Genomic DNA, 26,258 nt, shown 5'->3' on the forward strand with positions numbered 1-26,258 from the left:
ACCCTGTCACAACAATCAAAAATGTCTCCAGATACTGCCCAATGTCCCCTAGGGAGCAAAATCACTCCCAGTTTAAAACCACAAGTATAAGTGGAGGAAATAGCCTTTGCTGGAAATACTGACAATTCATGTACATTAAAGGCAGGATAGAAGATGCTCTGGGTAGAGTACAGCATAATTTGAATATCTCCCTCTGATTAGATCCTCCTAAGCGTACACATAGTCAAGGCCAGAGGAAACATGAGGAATTGCTAGCATATCACAAAACCAAAGTCATCACTCCAAGGAAAATGTTAGTATTTTGTTCTTGAACTACAGCTAACATATAAGCTATGTCTATCTTTGAACTGAATCTAAACCAAAACTTCTATGTATTTTTTGGATCCATCCATGCCCCCTTCCATAATGCCCACATAGTCCCAAGTTTCCTGGGTTTCTCTTCAAGTCACAGGATGAAAACGTCACGGCTTTGTGCAAATTAAATTAAATGTTACTAGGGGCGCCTGGCTGGCTCAGTCAGTAGAGCATGCAACTCTTGATCTCAGGGTCTTGAGTTCAAACCCCACGTTAGGTGTGGAGCCTAATTAAAATTAAAAATTAATCAATTAGGGGCGCCTGGGTGGCACAGCGGTTAAGCGTCTGCCTTCGGCTCAGGGCGTGATCCCGGCGATCTGGGATCGAGCCCCACATCAGGCTCTTCTGCTATGAGCCTGCTTCTTCCTCTCCCACTCCCCCTGCTTGTGTTCCCTCTCTCGCTGGCTGTCTCTATCTCTGTCAAATAAATAAATAAAATCTTTAAAAAAAAATTAATCAATTAATTAAATGTTACTATCCCTGAGAAGGCTCACTTTTTTAGAGGAGGCAGCCCTAATGGAACATCTTCAATGACAATCTAAGAGGGTATTATTTATGGTTCTCAAATCATTCCACCAAATTACCATGTAGCATTTAAAGGAGTCTCACTGTGTTCACTGACCCTTTTGTACCTACTGACTCCTCTATCATAGGGATAGGAGATAACCATCTTATTTTGCAGGTGCTTAGAAAGAGGGGGGGTTATTGAACAAGTCCTTAGCAATCATGGAATGAGAAGATTTGAGAATAAAAAGCCCGGGCAATTGGGTTCACATTTATACATCAAGTTCCAGGATAACATGAACTATGTCTAAGAGAAAGAAAATACAGTCATTCCACCTGTGTAAGTTGCACCTGCTTCCTCAATAATAGGTTCTATATCCTGTTACATAATGAATTACTGTTTCAGAGCAAAAAAATAATGCAAAAGGATTCTACAAATTTAAGAAGACTGAAAACCCTAAAATTTCTATTAAAATATTTGGCTTCCAAACTTGTTTTAAAAAATAACCCACAAGCTTGAAGAGCCTTATTAAATGTGAATTACAGATATTTTCTATCATTATCCCCTTTTAAATACTGCTTTGCTTTCTATCATAGAAGGAAATTAAATTGGTCAGGCATGACTTGTTTTTCCACTGTGCCACTGCGGTTGTAACCCAACACCCTGTGCTCTTTTTGATAATTAAATACTGAGACTCTGATTTGTTCTAAAAATTTCCCAAGACCCAAGGTAAGATACCGATTGTAATTCTGAAAGTCGTCTTTTAAAGACCCCAAATCCTAAGAAGATAAAGTAGAGGAGTAAGTATATCTAGAGCATGGAAAGCATCAAAACAATCACACTGGCCCCATCTTCCACTTCATACTGCACTGTGACAGTCCCAGGCAACCACCACCTACCATATGCTGAAGATAAAATCATGAACAAGAGCCACCTTCTCGACTATGGGCCCAAAGATGATGCACTACTTCATAAACACTCTGCATGGCTTATTCTCTGAGCCGGAACGGAGGTCAAACTCCCTAGCTGTAAAGTCAGATGAACAATCCTATACATGTCAGCGGAGGGGCAATATACAACAGACTCCAGACCTATCGCTTCACCACAATCACCTTATGTTTCTGGTCCATTTTCCCTTTTGCCTCTTGCAAATCTCTAGAGAAGTCCATATAATGCTCATTTAAGGTCTTAATACTTTAAAAGAACCTAATTTGAGAACCTCATTTTATAGATGAAAAACCTGAAACTAAGTTTAAGTGAGTTAGCCAGGGTCATAGAAGTAGTTGGTCTCTTCTCATCTCCAAGGAGGCATTATTTGGGACTTGTACCAGAGTTTCTGCGTACCTGCTAAGAGTACTATAGGCTTAGAAGGAGGAAGGCTAACTAACAATCTATACAGGGGCATAAATAAGAACTTACATAACCTCGTATTTACCTACAGGCTCACACTAAACACAAGCCCACAAACTCTGAAAGATATCAATTTAAATAAACAAGAAGCTACTCTCCAGAAACAAGCCAATTTCTTTTGGAAAACAACTCCATTCTAAATTCTTGACCATTGTTTTTCCCTTTACTATCAGCACAGGCTGTCAATAGCGGTATGAGTTGTTAATATGCATCGATAACTGACCAGCAAGAAGCATTTTTCTGTCCAACTTCTCGTCTTCCTGGCCAAATGTGATCTCTTATTCTTGAATTCCCACAAGAATTTAAGTGCCTCACAACACCACACAGCCAGCTGGCTGTGGTTAAGTACATGTCTTAACTCTCCATGTAGATTACCAGGTTCCTATACTTCTTTAATAAACTCCCTGAAATCAGTACTATGTGTTTTTGTTCTTCTGTTGTTGCCACTGCTGTTAATCTCCACAGAGCCTGACACACCTCTGTGCTCCACAAACATGTGCTAAATATATAAACAGGCTGATCATTTTCAAAGTTCGGTGTTGCCATAATTCTAGGACTGGAATGTTATTCTACTACAGAATTAAAATATATCTAAACCCCCCAGAAAAAGAGGTCCTATAACAGTAACTTCGAACTTCTGAATGAGTTTCTCATTCATTACTAACTGTCTGGTGGTGCTTTAAGGAAAAAACAAAACAATAAAAGTTAGGAAATGTCAGAACACGTTTTCCTAAGAAGTTACGGGTAATGTTTGCAAATTATATTTTTCAACATTCTGAGGGTGTTTTCTTATTTAATAAGGAAGTCTTGTGTTTTTTTAAATTGCTTTGTGAAGGAACACTCACCCAATAATTTATCCTTTATATCACATTATTCCTTGGCTTTTGCTTTTCTTGCCATTCAGAAAGGCCTAATACCTATCTTTACAACTGTCAGTCTTACGTGGAATCTTTTGTCTTCCCAACTATATGTGATCTTTCATCTGCCTTACATTATAATTATGTACATCATTTTTAATCTCTACCAGATGATAAGCTCCCTGAGTGGAAATGACTAATTTTTGTAAACTTTAATAAATGTGTTGAATTCATATCAGACTGGAATAACATCAACTGCCCTTATACTCCTGAAAATACAGTCTGTACCCCTTAAGGCCAAAATGTGAAAAAAATTATATTAACAATCATGTACTATCATTATTTAAATTGATATTTTGATGCTTACAGAAAATTTTTTTAAAAACTAAAGTCTATTTTTCAGAGAAGCAATAAAAAACATATATAAGGAAAATTTACACTATCTGTTACATTAAGCCTTAAAACATTCACTTATAGATAAGAAGGTAGCTAGGAATGTCTTAATGGCAAAACAAAGTACAACAAAGCTTATACATAGTAAAAGATCATCTCCTTGGACTATCTGGGACCTGATATATTACAGGATAACAGTATTCCCATAACTTAGCTCCCACACTGAAAAGAACAGAACGATCAAAAGCGATACATACTACTACATTTATAACATCACAATTGTTTTTAAAAACCACTAACTGCCCAAATATAAGTGAAAACCATCATAGCACGCGTTAGCATTACAGATACACACATCACTGGGACTGTCCACTACAAACTGCACCATCGTGACAACACAGCATGATTGGGACATGGTGACATAAGCAGTCATTCACAACCCAGATGATCACACCACCCACTACACACCACGCACAGTGCAATATATATAACACACTGTTTTCCAATTGCAATGTCATGAACACTTCAAAATCCTTTGAAAATAATTCCTTTTTTAAAAAAAACTTATGATTTATAGACTCTGAAATAAACGATCTGCCCTATTTTGAAAAGAGCCTCAGGTTATCATGAAAGACACCATTCGCTGAAAACCACTGTCTAGCTGCAAGACAGTCTTTCTTTCTACACTGGCCACGTTTCTATGCCTTCCAAACATACACACACCCTCCAAAGCAAGCACTCTGATAGGAAAGGAATATACTACAGAGAAAAGCCTACCAGATGAGAAGTCACAGGACCTCCATTCCAGTACTGGCTGGTCCCCTTTTTAGTCATCTGACCGAGAACTCAAGTTTTTCGTCTGACTGCTATATGAATCAAATGGCACACCCTATGTAAAGGAGCTCTACTTTTGTGGGGGGGTTTTATTTTTACTATACTAACGTAGGCATTCAAATAATTCTTAGTCGATTCTAGAGAACTTGAAAACAACTTGTTCTCAATTTTTTTTAAGCGAATCTGTTCTTAGAGTCCAAAAGGTCATTTCTAGTTCATGACAAAATTATAACTGCATCAGTGCACTCAAAACTAAAATATTAAAAGGAGATGGTGTGCAACATGGGTCTGTAAATGCCAAAGGACCAAAATAATCAGGATCACAGGCAGGCGTCCTAAACCAAGTAAATTTTGAGTCATATTTGGGAAAATAAAAAGCAAGGATTCTCGTGCTGCAACATAAAAATGTAGGATATGGGGCACCTGGGTGGCTCAGTCAAACATCTGCCTCTTGATTTCAGCACAGGTCATGATCTCCAGGTTGTGGGATGGAGCCTAAATACATCTGACTCCGCGCTCAGTGCGGAGTTTGCTTCTCTCCCTCTCTATCTGACCCCCCCCCAATTTGTTCTCTCTCTCTCTTAAATAATTTTTTTTAATGTAGGATAGAGTAAGATGATTAGTAGGTCTATAGCAGAGGGGCCAAGATGAGGAGAACATATAATCAAATATAAAGTCAAAGATGGCAGAATATCTGACAAGCTTAAATTTCATAGCATATCTACTAGGAACAACTTAATATTCTCGAGCCAAGAATGATATGGTGAAATGGTATTTGAGAAAAATTATCCCAGCAGCTGTGTGGAGGATGAACTGATCAGAAAAGAGTATAAGGAAAACCAGTTTAGAAGTGTTTATATTAAGTAATATAATTTAGGTTCTACAATAAGGTGGTAACTAAGAAGACGAAAAAGGATAAATCTGGGACACCTGGGTGGCTCAGTCAGTTAAGCATCTACCCTCAGCGCGGGTCATGATCCCAGGATCTTGGGATCGAGTTCCACATCAGGCTCCTTGTTCAACAGGGAGCCTGCTTCTCCCTCTGCCTCTGCCCCTCCCCCTGCTTGTGCTCTCCCTCTCTCTCTCTGACAAATAGATAAATAAAATCTTTAAAAAGAAAAAAAGAAAGGAAGAAAAGGAATAAATCTGATAGATACTGCTGAGAGTCAGTCACCCCTGGCGATAGGTTGAACTAGGGAGGTGATAAAAGATTTGAAAATGATTTCAAGGACCTGGTCATGGATGGCCTACAGCATAACCACACCTGTGCAATGCTAACAGTTCTCGCGCTGGCTTTTCCAGACTGCATCTGAACCTGTTTAGCTCTATTCATTTCATTCCCACAACGAGGCACTTCACTTCGGATGGAAACAAAAAACTACCACCATTATGATAGTATGGAAATAACCTCATAACCTAAGGTTCCAGACTCCTCGATGGAGAAAGCCTACACTTCTAAGCTAGGAAACCTCCTCCCCACCTACACAACTAGGGAAAGGGGAATTTTTTCTATGCCCCAAATTGTCTCTATACATATGAAGTTCAAGCTGAACTCTATATGGATTTTTAAGTCACGTGGACACAAAACACAGATGACACCATTGATAGGGTCATGTGTAACAATATAAGTCAGGCAAATTATATCCTTAAAGGTTCATTCTAAACTGAAACAAAGCCAAGTTGATTACATTTAAAAACTAAAATCGCCAAAAGACAATCTTATGGGGTTATTTTTAATGTATCATAATGATAGATAAATTCTGTTCCAGAATGCACTGTGCTACATAATGATTCTGCAGTTTTGCTGGAGCTTTTCTTATTTCTGCAGCTTTAAAAACATGCTGTTGGAAGGCAGACACCAAAGTGTTTTCCTTGTCTAAAAAGCATACCATTATGCTATTTCCAGTTTTATCAGGCATAAGTTATCAATAACACTGTGTATTTAATCAAGATCTTATTGCCTACAGTGCCTTCGAAGGAGGACCCTGTATAAATTTAATACAGAAAAGGAACTCATGTTGATCCATGGGAGTCTATCTCTGGGTAAAAAGAAGCTCTAGGGCTTAGTTTGAATTAGCTATACTAACAACATCCATTCTCCAAAAGGAATGATCCGTCCAAGCTCATTCAGAAAACGTCTTTTTCATGGAGATTTGAAAGCGGTTCTAACACGTTATCGTTTACACACACTTTACTCGCACACACAAAAAAAAAAAACAGTTATAAAATTTTCGCATTCCCTTAGTTTAAAAACAAATAAACCAGCCTACCTTGCAAACGGATTAAATATTACCTAGGAAGTTTACCAAACTGATCCCGTGATAAATAGCTTTCCAGGCCACTGTCACTCTAACCCTTCCATTTAGATTTTTCGGGGGCAAAGAATTAAATTTTCTATTTCCTTGTTGGAATTAAGACTCTGCATCAGGAGATAAAGAAGGTCGGGTCGTATCGGGTTTATAGCCACAGGCTCCAGCGCTCCTCGCTGCCCTAACGCGGCGGGCAGGAGGAGCCAGGTGCAGCATCGCCTCCATGCTCCGAGACAAGACCAAGTCTTCGCCTCCACGCCGAGAGCAGGTGCGAAACGGACGCTCAGGGTTTTGGCGATCTGCAACCATCTTCCTCCACCGCAGACCCGAGGCCGCCCTAGGAGAGGAACCTTCCAGTCCAGTCACCCCCGGGGGCCCGTTTGCTGAGGGCGGACAGTGCGGTGGATTCCTAATCCTTTTCCCTGAAGGGTAATTTCCTACACCAGCCGCAGGACTCACAGTCCCACGCCCGCCCCCCGAAATTGAGCTGCAAAAGGGGCGCAGGTGGGGCCCACCAGCACCTCACAGCCTCCCCGGGGAGGCGTGGGCCGGGACGGGGATCTCGGCTCCCGGTCTCTCCCCCTCGAGCTCCCGGACGCCGCTCACCGTGAAGGGGACATCCCCGACGCTGCCCACGGAGTAGCAGTTGTCTCCAGGGTTGACAGCCCCGGTGAGGACCTGATGCAGATGCATCTCCGGAGCCCGGGCTGGCAAGGGACTGCGCGAGAGGAGCGACGAGCCCCGCGCCCGACCGCGAGAGCGCTTCCCCCTCCGCCTCCCTCGGGACCCACCCCGCGGCGGCTCCGGCTTAACGCCTCGCCCCCCTCTTGCCTTCCCCCTTCCTCGTCCCTGCCATGGGAGCTCCTCGACCGCTGCCGCCGCCCGGATCGCCGCTCGGCTGCGGAAATGCCCGGATGCTCCCACAGCCTGCTGCACCGGCGCACAAATGCGGGAGGAGCGCAAGGGTGCGTGTGAGGCGCGCGGGGGGGTTGGGGGGGCCGGGGTAGCGCGTGAGCCGGGAGCGTGCTGGAAAGGACGCTCCGCCCGAGGGAGAAGGGCGGTGCGCGCGCCCACCCTCGAGGGAGCTACAGTAGAGTGGGAGGGTAAACCCCTCCTCCAGCTGCTAGGCTCTTAGCTCACTCCTGCTCCCCGCCCCGCGTTTGCGCGTGCGCGCGCAGTGGTTTCCAGGGCAATTGCGCGCGCCGCGTGGACCCTTGTCCCGGGATTGCGCGCGCAGACGTGCGGGAGTTCCCTCGGAGCCTCCCAGCTGCGGCCAGTGGGGCGGGGCGCAGCAGAGGCCGCTCTGGGGCACGCAGCAGTCCTTCTCTTGGGGACGCGCCTCGGTTCTGTCTAAATGAGTGTTTAATCCACTCCAGAGTACAGCGTGTGACGGTCAGGGCAGTTGACCTCAGGAGGACGACAGTCACCGGGAAATTCCACCTCGGAAAATCTTAGATCCCGTACGGCTTTTGTACCGTACAACACGTAAGGTATTTAATTTCACATAAACAAGGCATCTTGCAACTATTTGGAGAAGGCGTACTCCCCTGACAGAAGGTGTGCACCCACCTTTTGTCACGGATGTTTGAGATAGCGAAAGGGCCCCCTAGAGACAGGTGACTCCTTTTTCATGCGTGATGTCATGGATTCGCAGAATCGTCTGATTTTTCCAGACTATACGCTAAACTTTCGGTGGTGGATACAGAACTCAGATCCCTGTTCCAGGTAAATCCATCACCAATTTTTGAACCTATACTGCGTATAAGTCACTAGGGCAAGGGAGTAGAAGGGATTCCAAGACAGAACTACCTAAAAAACCAAGCAGAACGCCAAAAGTCTTGTGATTGAGACACAAAAGTCTACGCACCACTGAAAAGGAAGAATACTTTTGACGAAGGGGATGGATGGGGAAAGTGTAATGGAGACGATGACGTAAACTCAGGGTAAAATTTTGGCGGGTTGGGAAGGACAAGAAACTGCATTCAAATAGAGAAAATAGCATGAGCTGAGCCTTAGAGGTATATAATGACAGGATGTGTTAGGGAACAAAGATTAGATTAATGTTTGGAGCAGATGATATATAGGGTGGGGAAAGGAAAAGATACTTAGCAAGGTAAAGGTATCCAAGAGATAGCGTGTGGCCTGCCTGTACAAGGAGAGTCTTGAATGCTCCCTTAAGAAGCTTAGATCTCATTCTGCATGCAGTGGGGCCTCCATCAAATGTTTCTGAGCAGAAATTTCTACAATCAGAGCTGCTTCAGGATGATGACTTTGTAGCACTGTGAAGGATAATTAGAAGGGTGGGAAAGGTAGGAGGCAAAGGCCTGGCAGAGATTGGTAGTATGTTCGGTGGAAAAGCGAAGGAGGAGTCAAAGATAATTCCCAACGACCTAGGGCATTTTCCTTTTTGTTTAGTGCCATAACTTCCCCCCCAGTCACCCAGACTAGAAACTGCAGAACCGCTTTTGGCTTCTTCCTCTCAAGCCCAAATTTAAGGGTCCCTTATTAAGGTCCCTAATTCATGACCCTGAGCATTTCCCCCTGCTATTTACTTTCATTTCAGACCTCATCATTTCTCATTTAATTACCATAATGGCTTCCTAACTAGCTTGACAGCCTTCCACCTCTTTGCTCTCCAACACACTACAGCCAGAGAAACCTTTTTAAAGGAAAAAAAAATCCTCCACTTAAAATCCCCACTCCTTACAGGTTGAAGTCTAAACTTCTTACTTTGGCTGACAGACCCATTCATTCTGGCTTCTGTGGAATCTTCCTGTTTTATCTCAGGATGTTCCCTCATACCCACTATTCTCCAGCCGCGCTGAGCTGTTTGCCATTTCCAGAGCATACTATGTTGTTTTATGCTTCTTTGTCTTGGTTCATGTGCTCTCTGCTCCATCTGGAATGCCCTTCCTCCCTTTATTGATCTGATACACCACAATTTAGTTTAAAAGTCACCTATTCAATAAAGCCTTCCTAATCCACGCCCAAATACCTTGAGGCTTCCTCCTCTTGAAACACACATATCACTCATTGTTTTGTGTCTGTTTCTTCCACTAGAGTCTTAGATATTTTATGTCAGGATCAGTATCTTATTTTCTCTGTTTCCCAGCACCTGGATCATAGCACAATTGGCCCTTGAACAATGCAGGGGTTGGGGGAGTCAACCCCCAGTGCAGTAAAAAATCCACATACTACTTTTGACTCTCCCAAAACTTAACTACTAATAGCCTACTGTTGACAGGAAGACTTACAGGTAACAAAAACAGTCAACTAACATATATTTTGTATGTTATATGTGTTATAATAAAGTAAGCTAGAGAAAAGAAGATGCTATTAAGAAAATCATATGGAAGAGAAAATACATTTGCGGTACTGAAATGTATTTATAAAAAAAAAAAAAGAAAACCACAACTCCATGTATAAGGGGACCTGTACACTTCAAACCCTTGTTGTTTAAGGGTCAACTGTATTTGCTGAAATACACGATTTGAATGTGGATAAGAACACCCAATCTTACTAGGAAAATTTATGGGGGAAATAAGTACCTTTCATTTTACACATATTTGTGTTTATGAAAGTGTTTACATGACTTTACAGTGGTTTTGTGGAGGGACGTATTACGTGCTTGTGTTAATATTGTATAAAATGTACAGTATACTAAGTTCTAGGAAGTCACGGGTTTTATATATTTAATTAGATAGTATAAACATGAATAAAGGTACTAAGTCACATAGCTAAAAAAAATAGTGAAAATATAGCAGACAACAAAACACACACACACAAATATTCAGTAAATGAAGCCCCATGTTGTGCATGAAGTATCATGAAGGCAAATAGTGGTGCTACGTCTTGGTACTTGCCACTGAAAAACATGCCACAGTAGCAAATAAATTTGAGAGAACTCATACATATACAGCACGTATCAGTAAAAATTGGTGTAAAGCAAGCAGGGTTAAATACAACAAATTCAAATAAATTTCTTTTATAAGAAGGTTTAGGGGCGCCTGGCTGGCTCAGTCAGTTAAGCATCTGCCTTTAGCTCGGGTCATGATCCCAAGATTCTGGGATCTAGTCCCAAAATGGGCTCCTTGCTCAGCGGGGAGCCTGCTTCTCCCTCTGCCTGCCCCTCCCTCTGCTTGTGTTCCCTCTCTCACTGCCTCTCTCTCTCTGTCAAATAAATAAATAAAATCTTTAAAACATAAATTAATTTAAAAAAATAATAAAAGTAGAATCACAAGATCTCAGGGGTGCCTGGGTGGCTCAGTCGGTTAAGCATCTGCCTTTGGCTTAGGTCATGATCCCAGGATCCTGGGATCCCGTCGGGCTTCCTGCCTCAGCGGGGAGTCTGCTTCTCCCTCTGCCACTCCCCCCAGCTCATGCTCTCTCTCACTTGCTCTCTCTCTCTCTCAAGTAAATAGATAACATCTTTAGGGGAAAAAAAAAGGTTTAATACATGTAGACAAACATTTCAGTAAAATCTGGAACAAAACATACAGCAAAATAATAAATTTGAAGAAATTTCAACATCATGCTCATACTTAGAGTAAAGGCAAATATTTTACTAAACAGTAATACACATTGAATAACGGGAAAATTGAATATGCATTATAGAAGCTAGTATTTTAGTGAATAATAGTCGCATAACAAGAAATGATCACTGTTTCTAAGTGTCATAAAGATTTTTATCTTCACCCTCAAACTTAAATATTTTTTAAGTTTTAAAACCATTACTACTATTGGATTCTCGATGAATCTCTTAATCTTCAACCTTCACAGCGTTAGAAACGCTGAGTAAAAACGATCATCAAACAATACATTATACTCATATTGTCAATAGCATTATTAACTCACTATTATTTAAACCATTTCACAATTGCCTCCAGTTTTACAGCATTCCATGAAGTTTTGAGCCATTGCACAGTTGTAAAATTGTAAACCTCTTTCTTCTTCCTTTTGGTATCAACTCAAAATCTGGAGCTTGCATCTACTTGTCTTCTCTTCCCTCCTGAATCCTTTACATGACTTTTTTCTTTAAGATTTTATTTATCAATTTGAGAGAGAGAAAGAGAGAGAGAGCACAAGATGGGTGGAGGGACAGAGGGAGAGGGAGAAGCAAACTCCCCTCTGAGCAGGACCCCAAGATCATGACCTGAGCCAAAGGCAGACGCTTAACTAACTGAGCCACTGAGTCACCCCCGTTTTTGTTTTTTAAGATTTATTTAAGATTTATTTATTTAGGGCTCCTGGGTGGCTCAGTCAATTAAACATCTGACCGGCTCAGGTCATGATCCCAGGAGTCTTGGGATCCCTGCTAGGCAGGGAGTCTGCTTCTCTCTCTCCTTCTGCCCCTCCCCATGCTTGTGCTCTCTCTCTCTTTCTCACGTGCTCTCACTCTCTCTCAAATAAATCTTCTTTTAAAAAGATTTTATTTATTTGAGAGAGAGCGAGCAGGTGTGTATGAGCAGGGAAGAGGGAAGAGGGGGAAGGAGAGAGAGAATCTCAACCAGACTCCGTACTGATGCGGAGCTGGATCCCAAGACCCTGAGGTCATGACCTGAGCTGAAATCAAGAATCCATTGTTTAACCAACCGATCCACCCAGGTACCCCTACATGACTTCTTGATAGAACATCTCAGGTGTACAACTGGCTAGTTAAGTGTCCTGGAATTACAGCTGAGCCTTTTCTTGTCCAATCTGACCAACCAAAATTCCTTCCAGACTAATATGGCAAGTTTCCTTAGTAGCCCACCCACCACATTTTAACTGTCCACAATTCATTTCTTCATCATTCATCCAGCCTTCTGTGCAGACCTAAAAATAAAGTAGGGATTTTTTTCTTCTGATCTGGAAGTGACTTTCTTTTAAAACTTAGGGAAATGTCAGTTTTGTGTCACTAACAGAACATGCCAATACAACTGTAAGGTATAATTTCTCATGTCCACAGGTTTTAATTGTAACAAATGTTGTACCTTTGGGGTTGGGTTTAATGGAACATTGGATGTCAGAGGGACTTAGTTTCCAGCAGTAATCACATATTCCTGTGTACTACTTATCTATTACTGTGTAACAAATTACCCCCAGAAGTAGTGGCTAACTTCAACCAAAGACACACAGTTTCTGTGCATCAAGAATTCAGCAGTGGCTTAGTTGGGAGGTTCTAGTTCAGAGTCTCTCAAAATGTCAGCTAGGCACTAAAAAGAAGCTAGACACAAAAGACCACATATTGCATGATTCCATTTAGATTAAGTTTTCTGAAAAGGCTAATATATAGACACAGAAAATACATTAGTGGATGCCTGGGGCTGGTAGTGGAAAGGGAAGTAACTCTAATGGGCATGGCATATATTTTGGCATGATGGAAATATTCTAAGTTTAGATTGTGGTCATAATTGCACAAGTCTGTAAATTTACTAGAGATCATTGAATTGTACGCTTAAAAATACTGAATTTTATGGTAAATAAGCTGTAACCTCAAAAAAATCTGTCTTAATGAGGAGTGTCGGCCAGAACAACCGTCATCTACCTGGAGGCTTGACTGAGAACGAAAAGACATTTTTCCAAGACAGCTCAGTGTCATGGCTGGCAAGTTGATCCTAGTGGCTGGTTAGAGCCCTCAGTTCCCCACTATGCGGTCCTCCCCATAGGGCTGCTTGAGTCTACTCGAGACTTAGCAGGTGGTTCCCCGAGAGCAAGTGATCCAAGGGAGAGATCAAGGGGGAAACTGCAATATCTTTTATAGTCACACACCACTACTTCCACCACAGTTTGCGGGATACACAAGCTACCCCTGATTTAGGGAGAATATTTCCCAAGAGAGTGAGTCCCAGGAAATGAGAATTACTGGAGGCTTTCTTGGAAGGTAACTGCCAAACCACCGAACTCAAGGATTTTATCTTCAAGCCTCAAGGGGCATCATTTCTGTCATTCTTATTCCTACCTACACAGGTCACTGGAATTTCTACTTATAAATATAAAAGGCCATAATGCTAATCTTTGATGTATCTGTTATCAGTTCTTTAATGGTGAACTAGCTATATGTTTTAAATATTGAATTTCCCAAGTGAGTACATTTATTTGTTTCAGGGATCTAATACCCATGTTTTTATTTGTTTATTTATTCATTTGTTTTATTTTTTAGGTTCCACATATGAGTGAGATCATATGGTATAAGTCTGATTCTGCTTTCTATTTCTAATACCCATGTTTGTAGATGTTTCCTCTAGTTGTGGAGACCTTTTAGTTGTCTTACAGATGTCTAATGCTTTAAGAGGCTGTTTTCTTCATTTGTTAACAACGAACACCCTGACTGTATTACCAGTTCAGTTTGCAAAGTCTATTACACTAAACCTGAAATGGATGTAATAGCAATGCCTTCATTGCTTTTTTAAAAAATGTTTTGAAAAGAGTTATTTATTTATTTTAGAGAGAGCAAACATGGAGGGGAGGGGCACAGGGAGAGGGAGAGAGAGAATCTCAATCAGACTCCTCGCTGAGCACAGAGCCCAACATGGGACTCGATCTCACAACTCAAGAGATCATGCCCTGAGCTGAAACCAAGAGTCGGATGCTTAACCAACTGAGCCACCCAGGCCCCCCTGCCTTTGATTGCTTTTGAGTCATAAGCTATAGTGGTAGTGTATTTTAATCTAAAATGTCAAGGGAACAATCCTATTTCAGTTATCTATTGCCATGTAACGAACTACTCTGAGACTTAGTAGATTAAAACAACAATGATTTATCATTTCTTATGCTCTGTGCATTGGATAGAGAGTTCTGCTGGTTTCACTTGGGATCACCAATGGGGTTGCTTTCAGCTGGAGGGGTCGCTTGGAGTAGAAGGTACAAGATGGCATAATGGTTGGCAGTTGATGCTAGCTGTTAGCTGGGGTGTCTTGGTTTCCTTTTACATGGCCTCTCATCCTCCCTGGGCCAGACAGACTTCCATACCGGTCTTAGGCCCAGTCTTGAAAGTCATGCACAGAGTTACTTCCACCATGTTCCTTGGTCAAAACAAGTCACAGGGTCATCAAGATTCAAGAGATAGGGAAATAATTCCATCTTTCAATGGGAGGAACAGAAAAGTCATAATGCAAAAGGATATAGGAAGAATTATCCTAGCCATCTTTGCAAACAGTCTTTATCACAGACCCAAACTCTACCTCTGATCATCTCCATGGCCACTGACTTATTATTTTTGCTTTGTTTGAATTAAGAATGCACTTATAGGGGGCGCCTGGGTGGCACAGCGGTTAAGCGTCTGCCTTCGGCTCAGGGCGTGATCCTGGCGTTGTGGGATCGAGCCCCGCATCAGGCTCCTCTGCTATGAGCCTGCTTCTTCCTCTCCCACTCCTCCTGCTTGTGTTCCCTCTCTCGCTGGCTGTCTCTATCTCTGTCGAATAAATAAATAAAATCTTTAAAAAAAAAAAAAAGAATGCACTTATAGGATGACAATTTTTATATATTTACTATGATGTTTGCAATGTTGTGATTTATAAGAAATATATATTTCTCATATATATTTGGTCTTCATCTGCAGTTCTTGGCTCACAGCCCCCCACATCCTTGGAATTTTCTAAGTACTGAGAGGGATAAAATGTCTTTTGCTATGTTAAGGAGGTGACTTTTGGACCCCACCTGAGGATGGGGGCTGATTGCCAGGGAAACCAGACCTGTGATTAGAGGGTTGGAAATTTCAGTCCCACTCCTCCCCCTATCCTACCTCCAGCAAGTGGGGAGGGGCTTGAGATCAAATCAGCCTATGGCCAATGACTTACACAATCACGAGTATTAATGAAGCTTCCCTAAAAAACTCAAGAAGGCAGATCGCTGGTCTTTTTTTGGAGAGCTGCCATGCTTGGGGAACCAGAACACTTCCGTGTACCGTCAAGCTGGGCCCCAAGATCCACGAAGACAGATGGTCTCCTGTTTGTGACCTTGCCCTATGTATCTCTTCATCTAACTGTTGATTTGTATCTTTTGTCATATCCTTTAATAAACTGGTAAATGTAAATGTTTGCCTGAATTCTTTGAGTCCCTCTAACAAATTAATCTGACCTAAGGAGGAGGTCATTGGAACCTTTAATCAGTAGCCGGTTGGTTCAGAAGCACAGGTAACAGCCTGGGGCTTGCAACTGGCATTTGAAGTGGGGAGTGAAGGGCAGTCTTTCAGGACAATCCTTAACCTGTAGAATCTGATACTATCTCTGGGTAGATAGTGTCAGAATGGAGTTGACACCAGCGGGGTGTCTAAGAATTGCTTGGGGTTGGCAGGGTGGGGCATTGGAATTGAGTCCAGGAATCCTAAAAGGCTGTCCTTTTCTGCTACAGGCAGCATCAAGTTATTGTCTTCTTGGCGACTACAACTCAGAATCTTAGCTATTTAACTCACACCTTAAGCTTTTTAGCTTTTTGTCTCTAATATGGATACACTGAACAGAGGGCAATTTTTAAACACTTTTTCGAGGAGGCAGAAATGAATCTTTATGAATCTTAAAAGCCGGTGAATAAGGTAAGTTTGAATCTAGTTGTATTCTTTTGTTGCTAGAATCTGAGAACATTGATCATCATAGAGGAATTGTAGCCAAGGGCTCCTATCTTTGCAGGCACTATTTATGATTATACTGTGAAAAGTAAGACGTTCTACAAATGTAACTGATTTTCTTAACTATCAATGTTTAGTGGTTTCATAAACATTTAAGCGAGAGCCTAAGGGGGAACTAATTTTTTTAAAATATTTTGTCACTTTAAATAATGTTTATGCAGAGTAGATTAGATCTGACATGAACTGACCCCTGCTTATCTTTCCAACTTCATCTTTCAGTATTCCTGACCTTTAAATATATGTTCCAATCACACTGAAGTGCTAGTAATTCCTCTGGGATTTCAACTTCTGGAAACTTGCTACTTCCCCTACGTAGGATTTCCCTTACCACCATCAGCACCACAGCCACTATGCCCTTTGCCTGACTAATTTCTACTCTTTCTTAAAAGTTCAGTTCAGAAGGCCCCATCTCTGGATAGCTTTGGCCACTGTGAATTAGATGCCCTGTTATGCATTCTTACAGGTATTTCCTTCCCATATCTGTCTGGAGGGCAGGGACTGTGTCTTGATGACAGCTGTTGATTGCCTTCTCCCTTATCTGCTCTCTCCTTGTTAGAACCTCCAGTTTTTAGCTGGGAAACAGATGCCTAGAATAAAGACTACATTTCCCACCCAGCCTATGTGTTGCTATTTGTTCATGTTGCTAAGTTCTGACAAATGAGATGTTAGCTGAAGATGGAATGTATAGCAGTTTCTGGAAAAAAAATTTTTTTAAAGGCACTCTTTATGCCTCATCCTTCCTTAATCCTGTTTCTCTAAAATATAAATGTGATGGCTGGAGCAACGTCTTGGAACACAAGGATGAGGCTCATTCCTAGGGATGGCACAGTAGAAAGTTGGAAGCTTTCCACTAAGTCCCCGACAATCATGGAGCGCCCTTACTGGCTTCTACATCTAGATTTTTACATGAAAGAGAAATAAACTTCTGTCTTGTTTAAGCCACTATTTTTTTGTGTCTCTGTTAGAATTATTCCTGATCCTAATTCATTTTTAGCTTTTTTTTTTTTTTTTTTAATTCTAAAGCCTGGCAAAGTGCCTGGAACATGGTAGGAACTCAAGAAATGTTTATTAAGCCAAGTAGTTATTAACTGTATTGGGGGTACATTATGTAAATTGAGTTAGTAAAAATCACAAATATTTTAGAACTCATATCTTCCCAAGGCCTCAGAAAACAAAACACTGCATCCTCCGGGGAGTGGTAGACGATGGTTATGGGAATAGAGGGCTAGTGGCATTAAGATAGGGGTAAGAACTAAACAGAGTTGGAATTAGTTATCGAAGCTAGGTATGGCCTACCGAGTAGTAAACAGACCACTCTATGCCTCTGGAGAAATGAATTAGTTTTGCTGGCATGGTGCTTGAGAAACATTTTAAATAGGGAGTAATAAATTAATCTTGTCCTAGATTTACAGAATAAAATGAACTTAGCGTTCTTACTGCTGAGAGACCAGGCTGTATGCTACTGAGATCACCAAGTACAGTATAGTACTGTTAGGCATGGCTAAGATGCTCAGAGGACTGGACCCCCAACACCATACCCCTAATGAGAGGTGACAGGGGACAGGAATCAACACTTCCTCATGCTGTCCCTTCCTGTAAGATAAAATGCGTTTCTGGGGGCAGAAAGGAGAAAGCTCAGGAGGGTCTGCCTCCAGTGGTGATGGTAGTGATGGCACGTATGTACATGTGTGGGGGTGTGCTGACATGTATTAGGTGTTAACAAAAAAACCTGAAGTTCTAACTTGACTCTCCTTTTAATCTAGTTCTAAATGTTGCAAGCACATTTGTACAGGCATATTCCTGTGACCGCGTATGAAGCAAGATTATAAAAAATGTTCAGGATGTATTAAGGTTTTACTGTATTTTTTAAAAAAGAGATTGTCAAAAAGAAATCATTGTGTATCAATGGATAAATGGACAAATGAATCGTGGTATATATGTAAATAAAATATTATTCAGCCATAAGGAGGAATGAAGTACTGATACATACTATAAAATGATTGAACTTCAAAGTATGCTCAGTGAGAGAAGCAGACACAAAAGTTGCATGTTGTATGATTCCGTTTATACAAAATATCCAGAATATGTAAATTCATAGAGACAGAGAACAGATTAGTGGTTGCCAGGAGCTGGGAATGAAAGAAATGGGTAGTACATATTTAATGGGTACTAGGTCTCCTTATGTGGTGATGAAAATGTTTTTGGAAGTATATACCCTTGACTTGTTCACTTTTCCTTGTTCACATGTTATATGAATTTCACGTCAATTAAAAAAAAGAAACAGCCATATTTTGTGAATTAAAAAAAAAACTAGTACAAAGAAAAAAATCTGGAAGGTATTTTAACAGGTCCTGTGTCTAGTTGGTGGAATTATGAACAAGTTTAATTTTAATCTTTTTGCACATTTGTTTCCAGTTTTTCCACAATGAACATATATACATTGGTTTTACACTGAGAAAACGTACAATGATTTTATATTTTTAAACAAAGGGTGGCCTTTCAAGTCTACGAAAAGGTTAAATTAAGAAACTAGGAAAAACCTTGCTCATGATTAATATGTAATCTATGTCAGTTTTCCTATTGCAGAATTAGATTTTAAATGAGAATATAAGAGATTGATGGAATATATTTTACTATGTTTAAAATCCAATCATTTGCACACACTTATATACAGAATTCAAATATGAATGCAAATGCCCTGCCTAAATTTGTTTTAAAATTTCAGTGGGTTCTATACCGTGAATAACCCTACACAGAGTATGTGTTGGGATACCTTAAGGGGTCAGATGCCTACTGGGCCTTTGACCTCAGAGTTGATGATGACTTCCATAGCTCTGCAATAGCATGGGGGGCCTAACCCCGAAATCTCACCGTCTTTGAAAAGTGGTTGAGGAGCCAGTGGTAGTTCTAAGACTCATAACCCTTAAACAGTGGGGGCCAGAGACAGATCCACATATCTGTAGTTGCTTTTGACTGTTGATTTTTCTTTGCTCGCTTCTCTCCTCGCACCACAACCACACATCAATTCAAATTTTTCTTCAAACCTAGCTTAAAAATCACCACTTGGGTGAAAATCTTCCCACCCCAGTGATATCAAATAAATTGATCCCACCTTATGATTCCACAAATCTTTGTGCCTCCATGATAGGATTTATCACATTCTTTCCTTTTTGTTTTTTTAGATTTTCTTTTAAAGATTTATTTTTCATTTCAGAGAGAGTGAGAGCATGCATGGGGGTGCTGCAGATTTCTATCAAGCTATACTTTTTGAAAAGTTAAAAAGCAAATATAAAATGAAATTGTGCCAAAGATTTTATTTAACTCATTAGTGAGGAAACCAGTAAGATGTTAAAACTAGTTCAAGTGAGAATTTGACTTACAAATTTATATTCTCTGAGAAAGCTTATTTGCATTGCTATGACCATGAATTCTTTGTATGCTATCACTACTCTAAAATTTAACTTCTACTCTCACAGTTGTCAAATAGCCTCAGGGCGCCTGGCCGGCTCAGTCGGTTGAACAAGAGACTTGATCTCTAGCTTGTAAGTTTGAGCCCCACACTGGGTGCACAGATTACTTAAAAATAAAATATTAAAAAAAATATGGCCTCATCAATAGCAAATCAATCAAACAGAATCAGATAATCCCTAAATTTCCCTCAGGCGATGCCCAATACTTCACGAAGGCACATCCAATAATTTCTTTTGCCCATTTCCGAATGTTACATAATATTTCCTGATGTTGTATAGCTTGGATATCTATTTCTGCGAGAATATGCACTCAAAGCCACATCTTCAGAAAAAGTTTTAATGCTGAGCTCCTTCAGGGCCTCTTGGCTGGCTCAGTTGGTATACATCGGGTGACTCTTGATCTCGGGGTTATGAGTTTGATATTGGGTGTAGAGATTAAATAAAAATAAAATCTTAAAAACAAAAAAAAAACCCTGAGCTCCTTCATGCCAGGCTGCAAGCAAGATTCTAGAAGATACAAACATACAAAGGTAGAAAAATAGCTTTTCTGATCACAGGGACATATTTAGTATATATTAAAGGTATATAAACAAATCATTTATATACAATATATAAGAGCTGGGACTTAGGGAGATTAACCTGCGACACTCACATAATGGAATAGTGAGAGAACTGGGGGAGAGAGGACAATTAGGATTATTCTTTTTTTTTTTAAGATTTTTTATTTATTTATGTGACAGAGAGACAGCCAGCGAGAGAGGGAACACAGCAGGGGAGTGGGAGAGGAAGAAGCAGGCTCCCAGCGGAGGAGCCTGATGTGGGGCTCTATCCCAGAACGCCGGGATCACGCCCTGAGCTGAAGGCAGACGCTTAACGACTGCGCTACCCAGGCGCCCCAGGATTATTCTTAGGAAAGAAGTGATCCCACACACACCCCTATGGCCAAACCCACTCATGACTTACTGAGAATGCAGTTCAACCACATACACATACACATACACGCACACACACACACACACACACACACACACACAAATTTTGAATGCCATTCACTATTGGTATGTCAGGAACAAGAAGACTAAATTATGCTACAAAGAAGAAGAGAAAATAACATTGATAACTACTATTTGCTGAGTGCATTACCTTTCATGCTTGCAAGCACCTAATTATCGAAATGCTGTTATAGATCCTTTTTTGTAAGTTAGGAAACAGGAGCACATTGAGGTCATACAACGCTAAATCTTGCCCTCTAGGAGCTGAGAGTCTAATGAAATAGGAAAAACACAAAAACCACAGTCATATACGATACAATCACGGTATTGAGAACTACAGAGTAATGATTAATTCTACCACATATAAAAGGCATTCTGGGATGCCAAACCAAATCATGCCCCTTTCTTTCAAATTGCCTCCATCTGCCTTCCAATCTAAAAAGGGAATCCTAACCATGTTTGCCCCATCTGACCCCACAAAGTTTTGCATCAGCTGGTTGGATCAGGGCTATACAACTATTCAAACAAGAACCAACATATAGGCCAGCTGAACCAATCCTTCTTTGAGCTGGGAATATGACACTGGGACACAGAGACCCTCAGCTGAATCATGGTGGGTGTAGGACTTGAAAGGTCTTGTAAAGATTGGATTCAAGTGAGCACAAGAGAAGCCAAAACGATGCAGCAGAGGAGCCCTACATAAGCAGAAAAGGCTGGGCAGCAGAGAGAAGCGGGAAACAAAGTAGAGCACACACAGTAGCAGAGATCGGTACGATTGGGCTTCTGCACACGTGTACGCCTAATTCCAAGCTGGCTGAGTGACGTTCACACTGATGTGAGTTGAACGCATGAAGAGTACCAAGTCCAAAGCTAGCAGGCCACACAAGCTTTGGTTGGATAGACATATGAACTGTAACTTCACTCACCATGTTTTCTAACACACATTGGATGGTTTTAAATTTTATTTTATTTTATTTTTTTTTTTTTAAAGATTTTATTCATTTATTTGACAGAGATAGAGACAGCCAGCGAGAGAGGGAACACAAGCAGGGGGAGTGGGAGAGGAAGAAGCAGGCTCATAGCGGAGGAGCCTGATGTGGGGCTCGATCCCATAACGCCGGGATCACGCCCTGAGCTGAAGGCAGACGCTTAACGACTGCGCCACCCAGGCGCCCCTGGTTTTAAATTTTAAATAACACTGGCCACCTGCAGGGAGAACTCTAAATTAGGAAAGTCATAATATAATTCCCAAACACTCTTTCAGTTAAAGAATAAAATCACATTACTTTTATGAAACCAAAACATAATTCTTAGAGCTTCGGCCATTGGCCTGTGGACAATAATTTCTGTGGGGCACTTACTACCCATCCTCAAGTCACAAAACCAAACCTGGCTTCAGATTCTCCCCCTTCACACTCCCAGTAAAGTGCTTTCTGTGCATTAAGAGCCTCTCGTGGCTTTGTACTTTTTGTTTTAATCTTTGAGTGAGTTTCTGTAGTAGTTGATCACTGGCTGGCTTCAGAACACTTTCCTTGCTCTTGTTTTTTAATAGTTTCTCTAAGAGGACCACCTGGGTGGCTCAGATGGTTAATCATCTGCCTTTGGCTCAGGTCATGATCTCCAGGTCCTGGGATCGAGCCCCACGTTGGGCTCCCAGTTCAGTGAGGAATCTGCTTCTCCCTGTCCCTCTGCCTCTCGCCCTGCTTGTGCTCTCTCTCTCTCTCCCCCCCCTCAAATAAATAAATAAATAGATAAAAATCTTTTTAAAAAATAGTTTCGCTTAGAGTCTGGCTAAAATATTAGCAGGGGTTTATGAAATTAATTGTGCATATAGGAGCAAAGTAATGTTATTTTGAGATTATCTCATATGGAACTTGATGATATTAATGTGATGGGACCCTGCCTGAACTCTAAAAAGAGCCAGTGTGGTGAGCTGAACACCCTGGGATAATCATGCCATTCTTTTTTTTTTAATGTTTTTTTTTATTATATTATGTTAGTCACCATACAGTACTTCCCTGGTTCCCGATGTAAAATTCGATGATTCATTAGTTGCGTATAACACCCAGTGCACCATGCAATACGTGCCCTCCTTACTACCCATTACCGGTCTATCCCATTCCCCCACCCCCCTCCCCTCTGAGGCCCTCAGTTTGTTTCTCATAGTCCATAGTCTTTCATGCTTCATCCCCCTTCTGATTACCCCCCTTTCTTTATCCCTTTCTTCCCCTACAGACCTTCCTAGTTCTTATGTTCCATAGATGAGACAAATCATATGATAATTGTCTTTCTCTGCTTGACTTATTTCACTTAGCATTATCTCCTCCAGTGCCATCCATGTTGCAGCAAATGTTGAGAAATTGTTCTTTCTGATAGCTGAGTAATATTCCATTGTACATATGGACCACAACTTCTTAATCCAGTCATCTGTTGAAGGGCATCTCGGTTCCTTCCATGCTTTGGCTATTGTGGACAATGCTGCTATGAACATTGGGGTGCATATGGCCCTTCTCTTCACTACGTCTGTATCTTTGGGGTAAAAACCCAGTAGTGCAATATTCAGTCTCAATGTAAATGGCCTAAATGCTCCCATAATGCCACAGGATTGCAGATTGAATAAAAAGAAATGACCCATCCATTTGCTGTCTACAAGAGACTCATTTTGAACTTAAAGATACATTCAGACTGAAAGTAAAGGGATGGAATACCATCTTTCACACCAATGGACCTCAAAAGAAAGCTGGGGTAGCAATTTTCATATCAGACAGATTGGATTTTAAACTAAAGACTATTATTAGAGACACAGAAGGGCACTATATTATTCTTAAAGGATGTATCCAACAAGTGGATATGACAATTATAAATATCTATGCCCCCAACAGGGGAGCAGCAAGATACACAAGCCAACTCTTAACCAGAATAAAGAGACATATAGATAAAAATAGGTTAATAGTAGGGGACCTCAACACTCCACTATCAGAAATAGACCGAACACCCATGCAAAAAATTGACAAAGAAACAAGGGCTTTGAATGCCATACTCAACGAGTTGGACCTCATAGATATATATAGAACACTACACCCCAGAACCAAAGAATACTCATTCTATTCTAATGCCCATGGAACATTCTCAAGAATAGACCATGTTCTGGGACACAAAACAGGTCTCAACCGATACCAAAAGACTGAGATTATTCCCGGCATATTCTCAGACGACAACGCTTTGAAATTAGAACTCAACCACAAAGAAAAATTTGGAAGAAACTCAAACACTTGGAGACTAAGAACCATCCTGCTCAGGAATGATTTGATAAACCAGGAAATCAAAAATCAATTTAAACAATTTATGGAGACCAACGAGAATGAAAACACAATGTTCCAAAACCTATGGGATACTGCAAAGGCAGTCCTAAGGGGGAAATACGTAGTCATCCAAGCCTCACTCAAAAGAATAGAAAAATCTAAAATGCAGTTTTTATATTCTCACCTCAAGAAGCTGGAACAGCAACAGAGGGACAGGCCTAATCCACACACGAGGAAGCAGCTGACCAAGATTAGAGCAGAAATCAATGAATTAGAAACCAGAAGTACAGTAGAACAGATCAACAGAACTAAAAGCTGGTTCTTTGAAAGAATCAACAAAATTGACAGACCACTGGCAAGACTTATCCAAAAGAATAGAGAAAGGACCCAAATTAATAAAATTATGAATGAAAAAGGAGAGGTCACAACCAACACCAATGAAACTGGAAGGATATTAGAAACTTTTATCAACAGTTTTATGCCAATAGATTAAGCAAGCTGGAAGAGATGGAGGCCTTCCTAGAAACCTATAAACTACCAAGACTGAAACAGGAAGAAATTTATTTTTTAAATGGGCCAATTAATTATGAAGAGATTGAGTCAGTGATAAACAACCTTCCAAAAAACCAAACTCCAGGCCCGGAAGGTTTTCCTGGGGAATTCTACCAAACATTCAAAGAAGAAATAATACCTATTCTCCTAAAGCTATTTCAAAAAATAGAAACAGAAGGAAAGCTACCAAACCCATTCTATGAGGCCAATATTACCTTGATCCCCAAATCATGCCGTTCTTGTAATAAATTATCTACACCCGTGGTACATAACGCTTCAGCTCAACCAGTGTTGTTTTTGCCTTCAACTTCCTCCACCACACCCCACCCCCATCTCAAACATCTCAACCAAATTGGAATTATGTGAAAGAAGAGGGTCTAGGTAAGAGTTTATTCTGGATTCTATCATCTAGTTCACTGGGTTCACAAGATTTCTTTTCACTTTGTAGTGCACTGTTCTGGTTCTTCCCAAAAGAGAATCCGAGTCTGCGGAGAAGAAATTTACATACCTCATCCATTTATCAGGAACCACAAGATAATTCTGAAAGACTAAAGAAGCATCTGTTTACTCCTCTACTCTAAAATGCTACCAGTTCTAAGATTATCATTATTTTATAGACCAACAGAAAGAACAAAAACTGCCAATTAAACTGTGCAATATTGCCTTCTTATTACCAGGGATATTTATTTTAAATTTATTGAAAGTTCTCTTGATTTTTATCAAATTTAGCTCTTGGACTATACACACATGTACAGAAAGGAAGAAAAAGAAACAAACAAAGTAAATGGGTCAAAATTTCCTAAACTCGCTCTTACTTGGACTTCAGCTCTACTGAATCACTATGCAACTCAGAATTGTCAGTGTTAAGTCTTTCCCCACCATGTCATTCTCTGAATGATCAAAAGCATTAATGCTGCAGAATTCCTAAGGAATGTTTCGTTATTGTCTCTGGGATTTTCTCCAGGATTCTGACACCCGTTCTAAAGAACCGACATACCTGCATAGGCAATGACAACTCTGACATGATGGTTGCCCGAGCAACAGTGGCAAGAGGAAGCAAGAGGAACGTAGGGCTCTAGTTCCTTAATGTCTGTCCATTGACTGATGCTGTCCTAATTGTAGAAGCAGCTGGAAATCCTGTTAACATCCAACATGTGGGTCCTACTCCTAGAGATTCTGATTATTTAGCAAGCCGATGTGGGGTTCCCCTGATGTTTCTAATGAACAAAATCCCAAGCAGGAAGCAATGTGGCACAAAGACTAGTGAAACATGCTAGGTTCAAACCCTAGTTAGGTGATCTTCAGCACATTAACCATGCCATACCCCAGTGTTCTAATCTGTAAAATGGGGGTCATAGTAGCACCTATCTCTTCTTGTTGTAAGAATTAAATAAATTAACACATATAAAATACCTAGGACACTGCAGAGCACAGAATAGTGCTATGTAAGTGTTTCAGGTCAAATGTAATGATAATAACAAAGATTATTATTATTATGAAACTTCACCTAACAAATACATGTGTACCACTAAGGAAACACGATAAAGCCTGGTGAGAGTACTGGTGAAAATTACCAAAAGACCACTTATTGAACGTTTACTGTGAACTAGGTGCCCCAAAAATGGCATCTCTTGCATTGTGTGTTTGGAAAATTCAACAGAAATTTATCATGAAGC

General features: G+C 40.8%; 2 protein-coding genes across 5 annotated transcripts in view; one reads left to right on the forward strand and one right to left on the reverse strand.

Moving 5' to 3' along the window:
• DMXL2 (Dmx like 2) overlaps nucleotides 1-7,400 on the reverse strand; it is a 142,947-nt gene extending 135,547 nt beyond the window's left edge. For all 4 annotated transcript variants that reach the window (XM_087859145.1, XM_045812130.2, XM_087859144.1 and 1 more), the window contains exon 1: nucleotides 7,269-7,400. In XM_087859145.1, coding sequence (XP_087715271.1) covers nucleotides 7,269-7,355 — 87 coding nt within the window. In that variant the 5' untranslated portion in view covers nucleotides 7,356-7,400. The remainder of the gene's footprint in view (nucleotides 1-7,268) is intronic.
• Nucleotides 7,344-10,070, forward strand: LOC148107031 (uncharacterized). The gene is made up of 2 exons (XM_087859146.1): nucleotides 7,344-7,627; nucleotides 8,039-10,070. The coding sequence occupies exons 1-2, from the start codon at nucleotides 7,344-7,346 to the stop codon at nucleotides 8,115-8,117; spliced, it is 363 nt and encodes a 120-aa protein (XP_087715272.1). The 3' UTR covers nucleotides 8,118-10,070.
• The last annotated feature ends 16,188 nt before the right edge of the window (nucleotides 10,071-26,258 follow it).

The sequence above is a fragment of the Ursus americanus genome, chromosome 36 (genome assembly GCF_024610735.1).
Source record: "Ursus americanus isolate L20-20 chromosome 36, mUrsAme1.1.p, whole genome shotgun sequence".
NCBI classification, from domain to species: Eukaryota; Metazoa; Chordata; class Mammalia; order Carnivora; family Ursidae; genus Ursus; species Ursus americanus.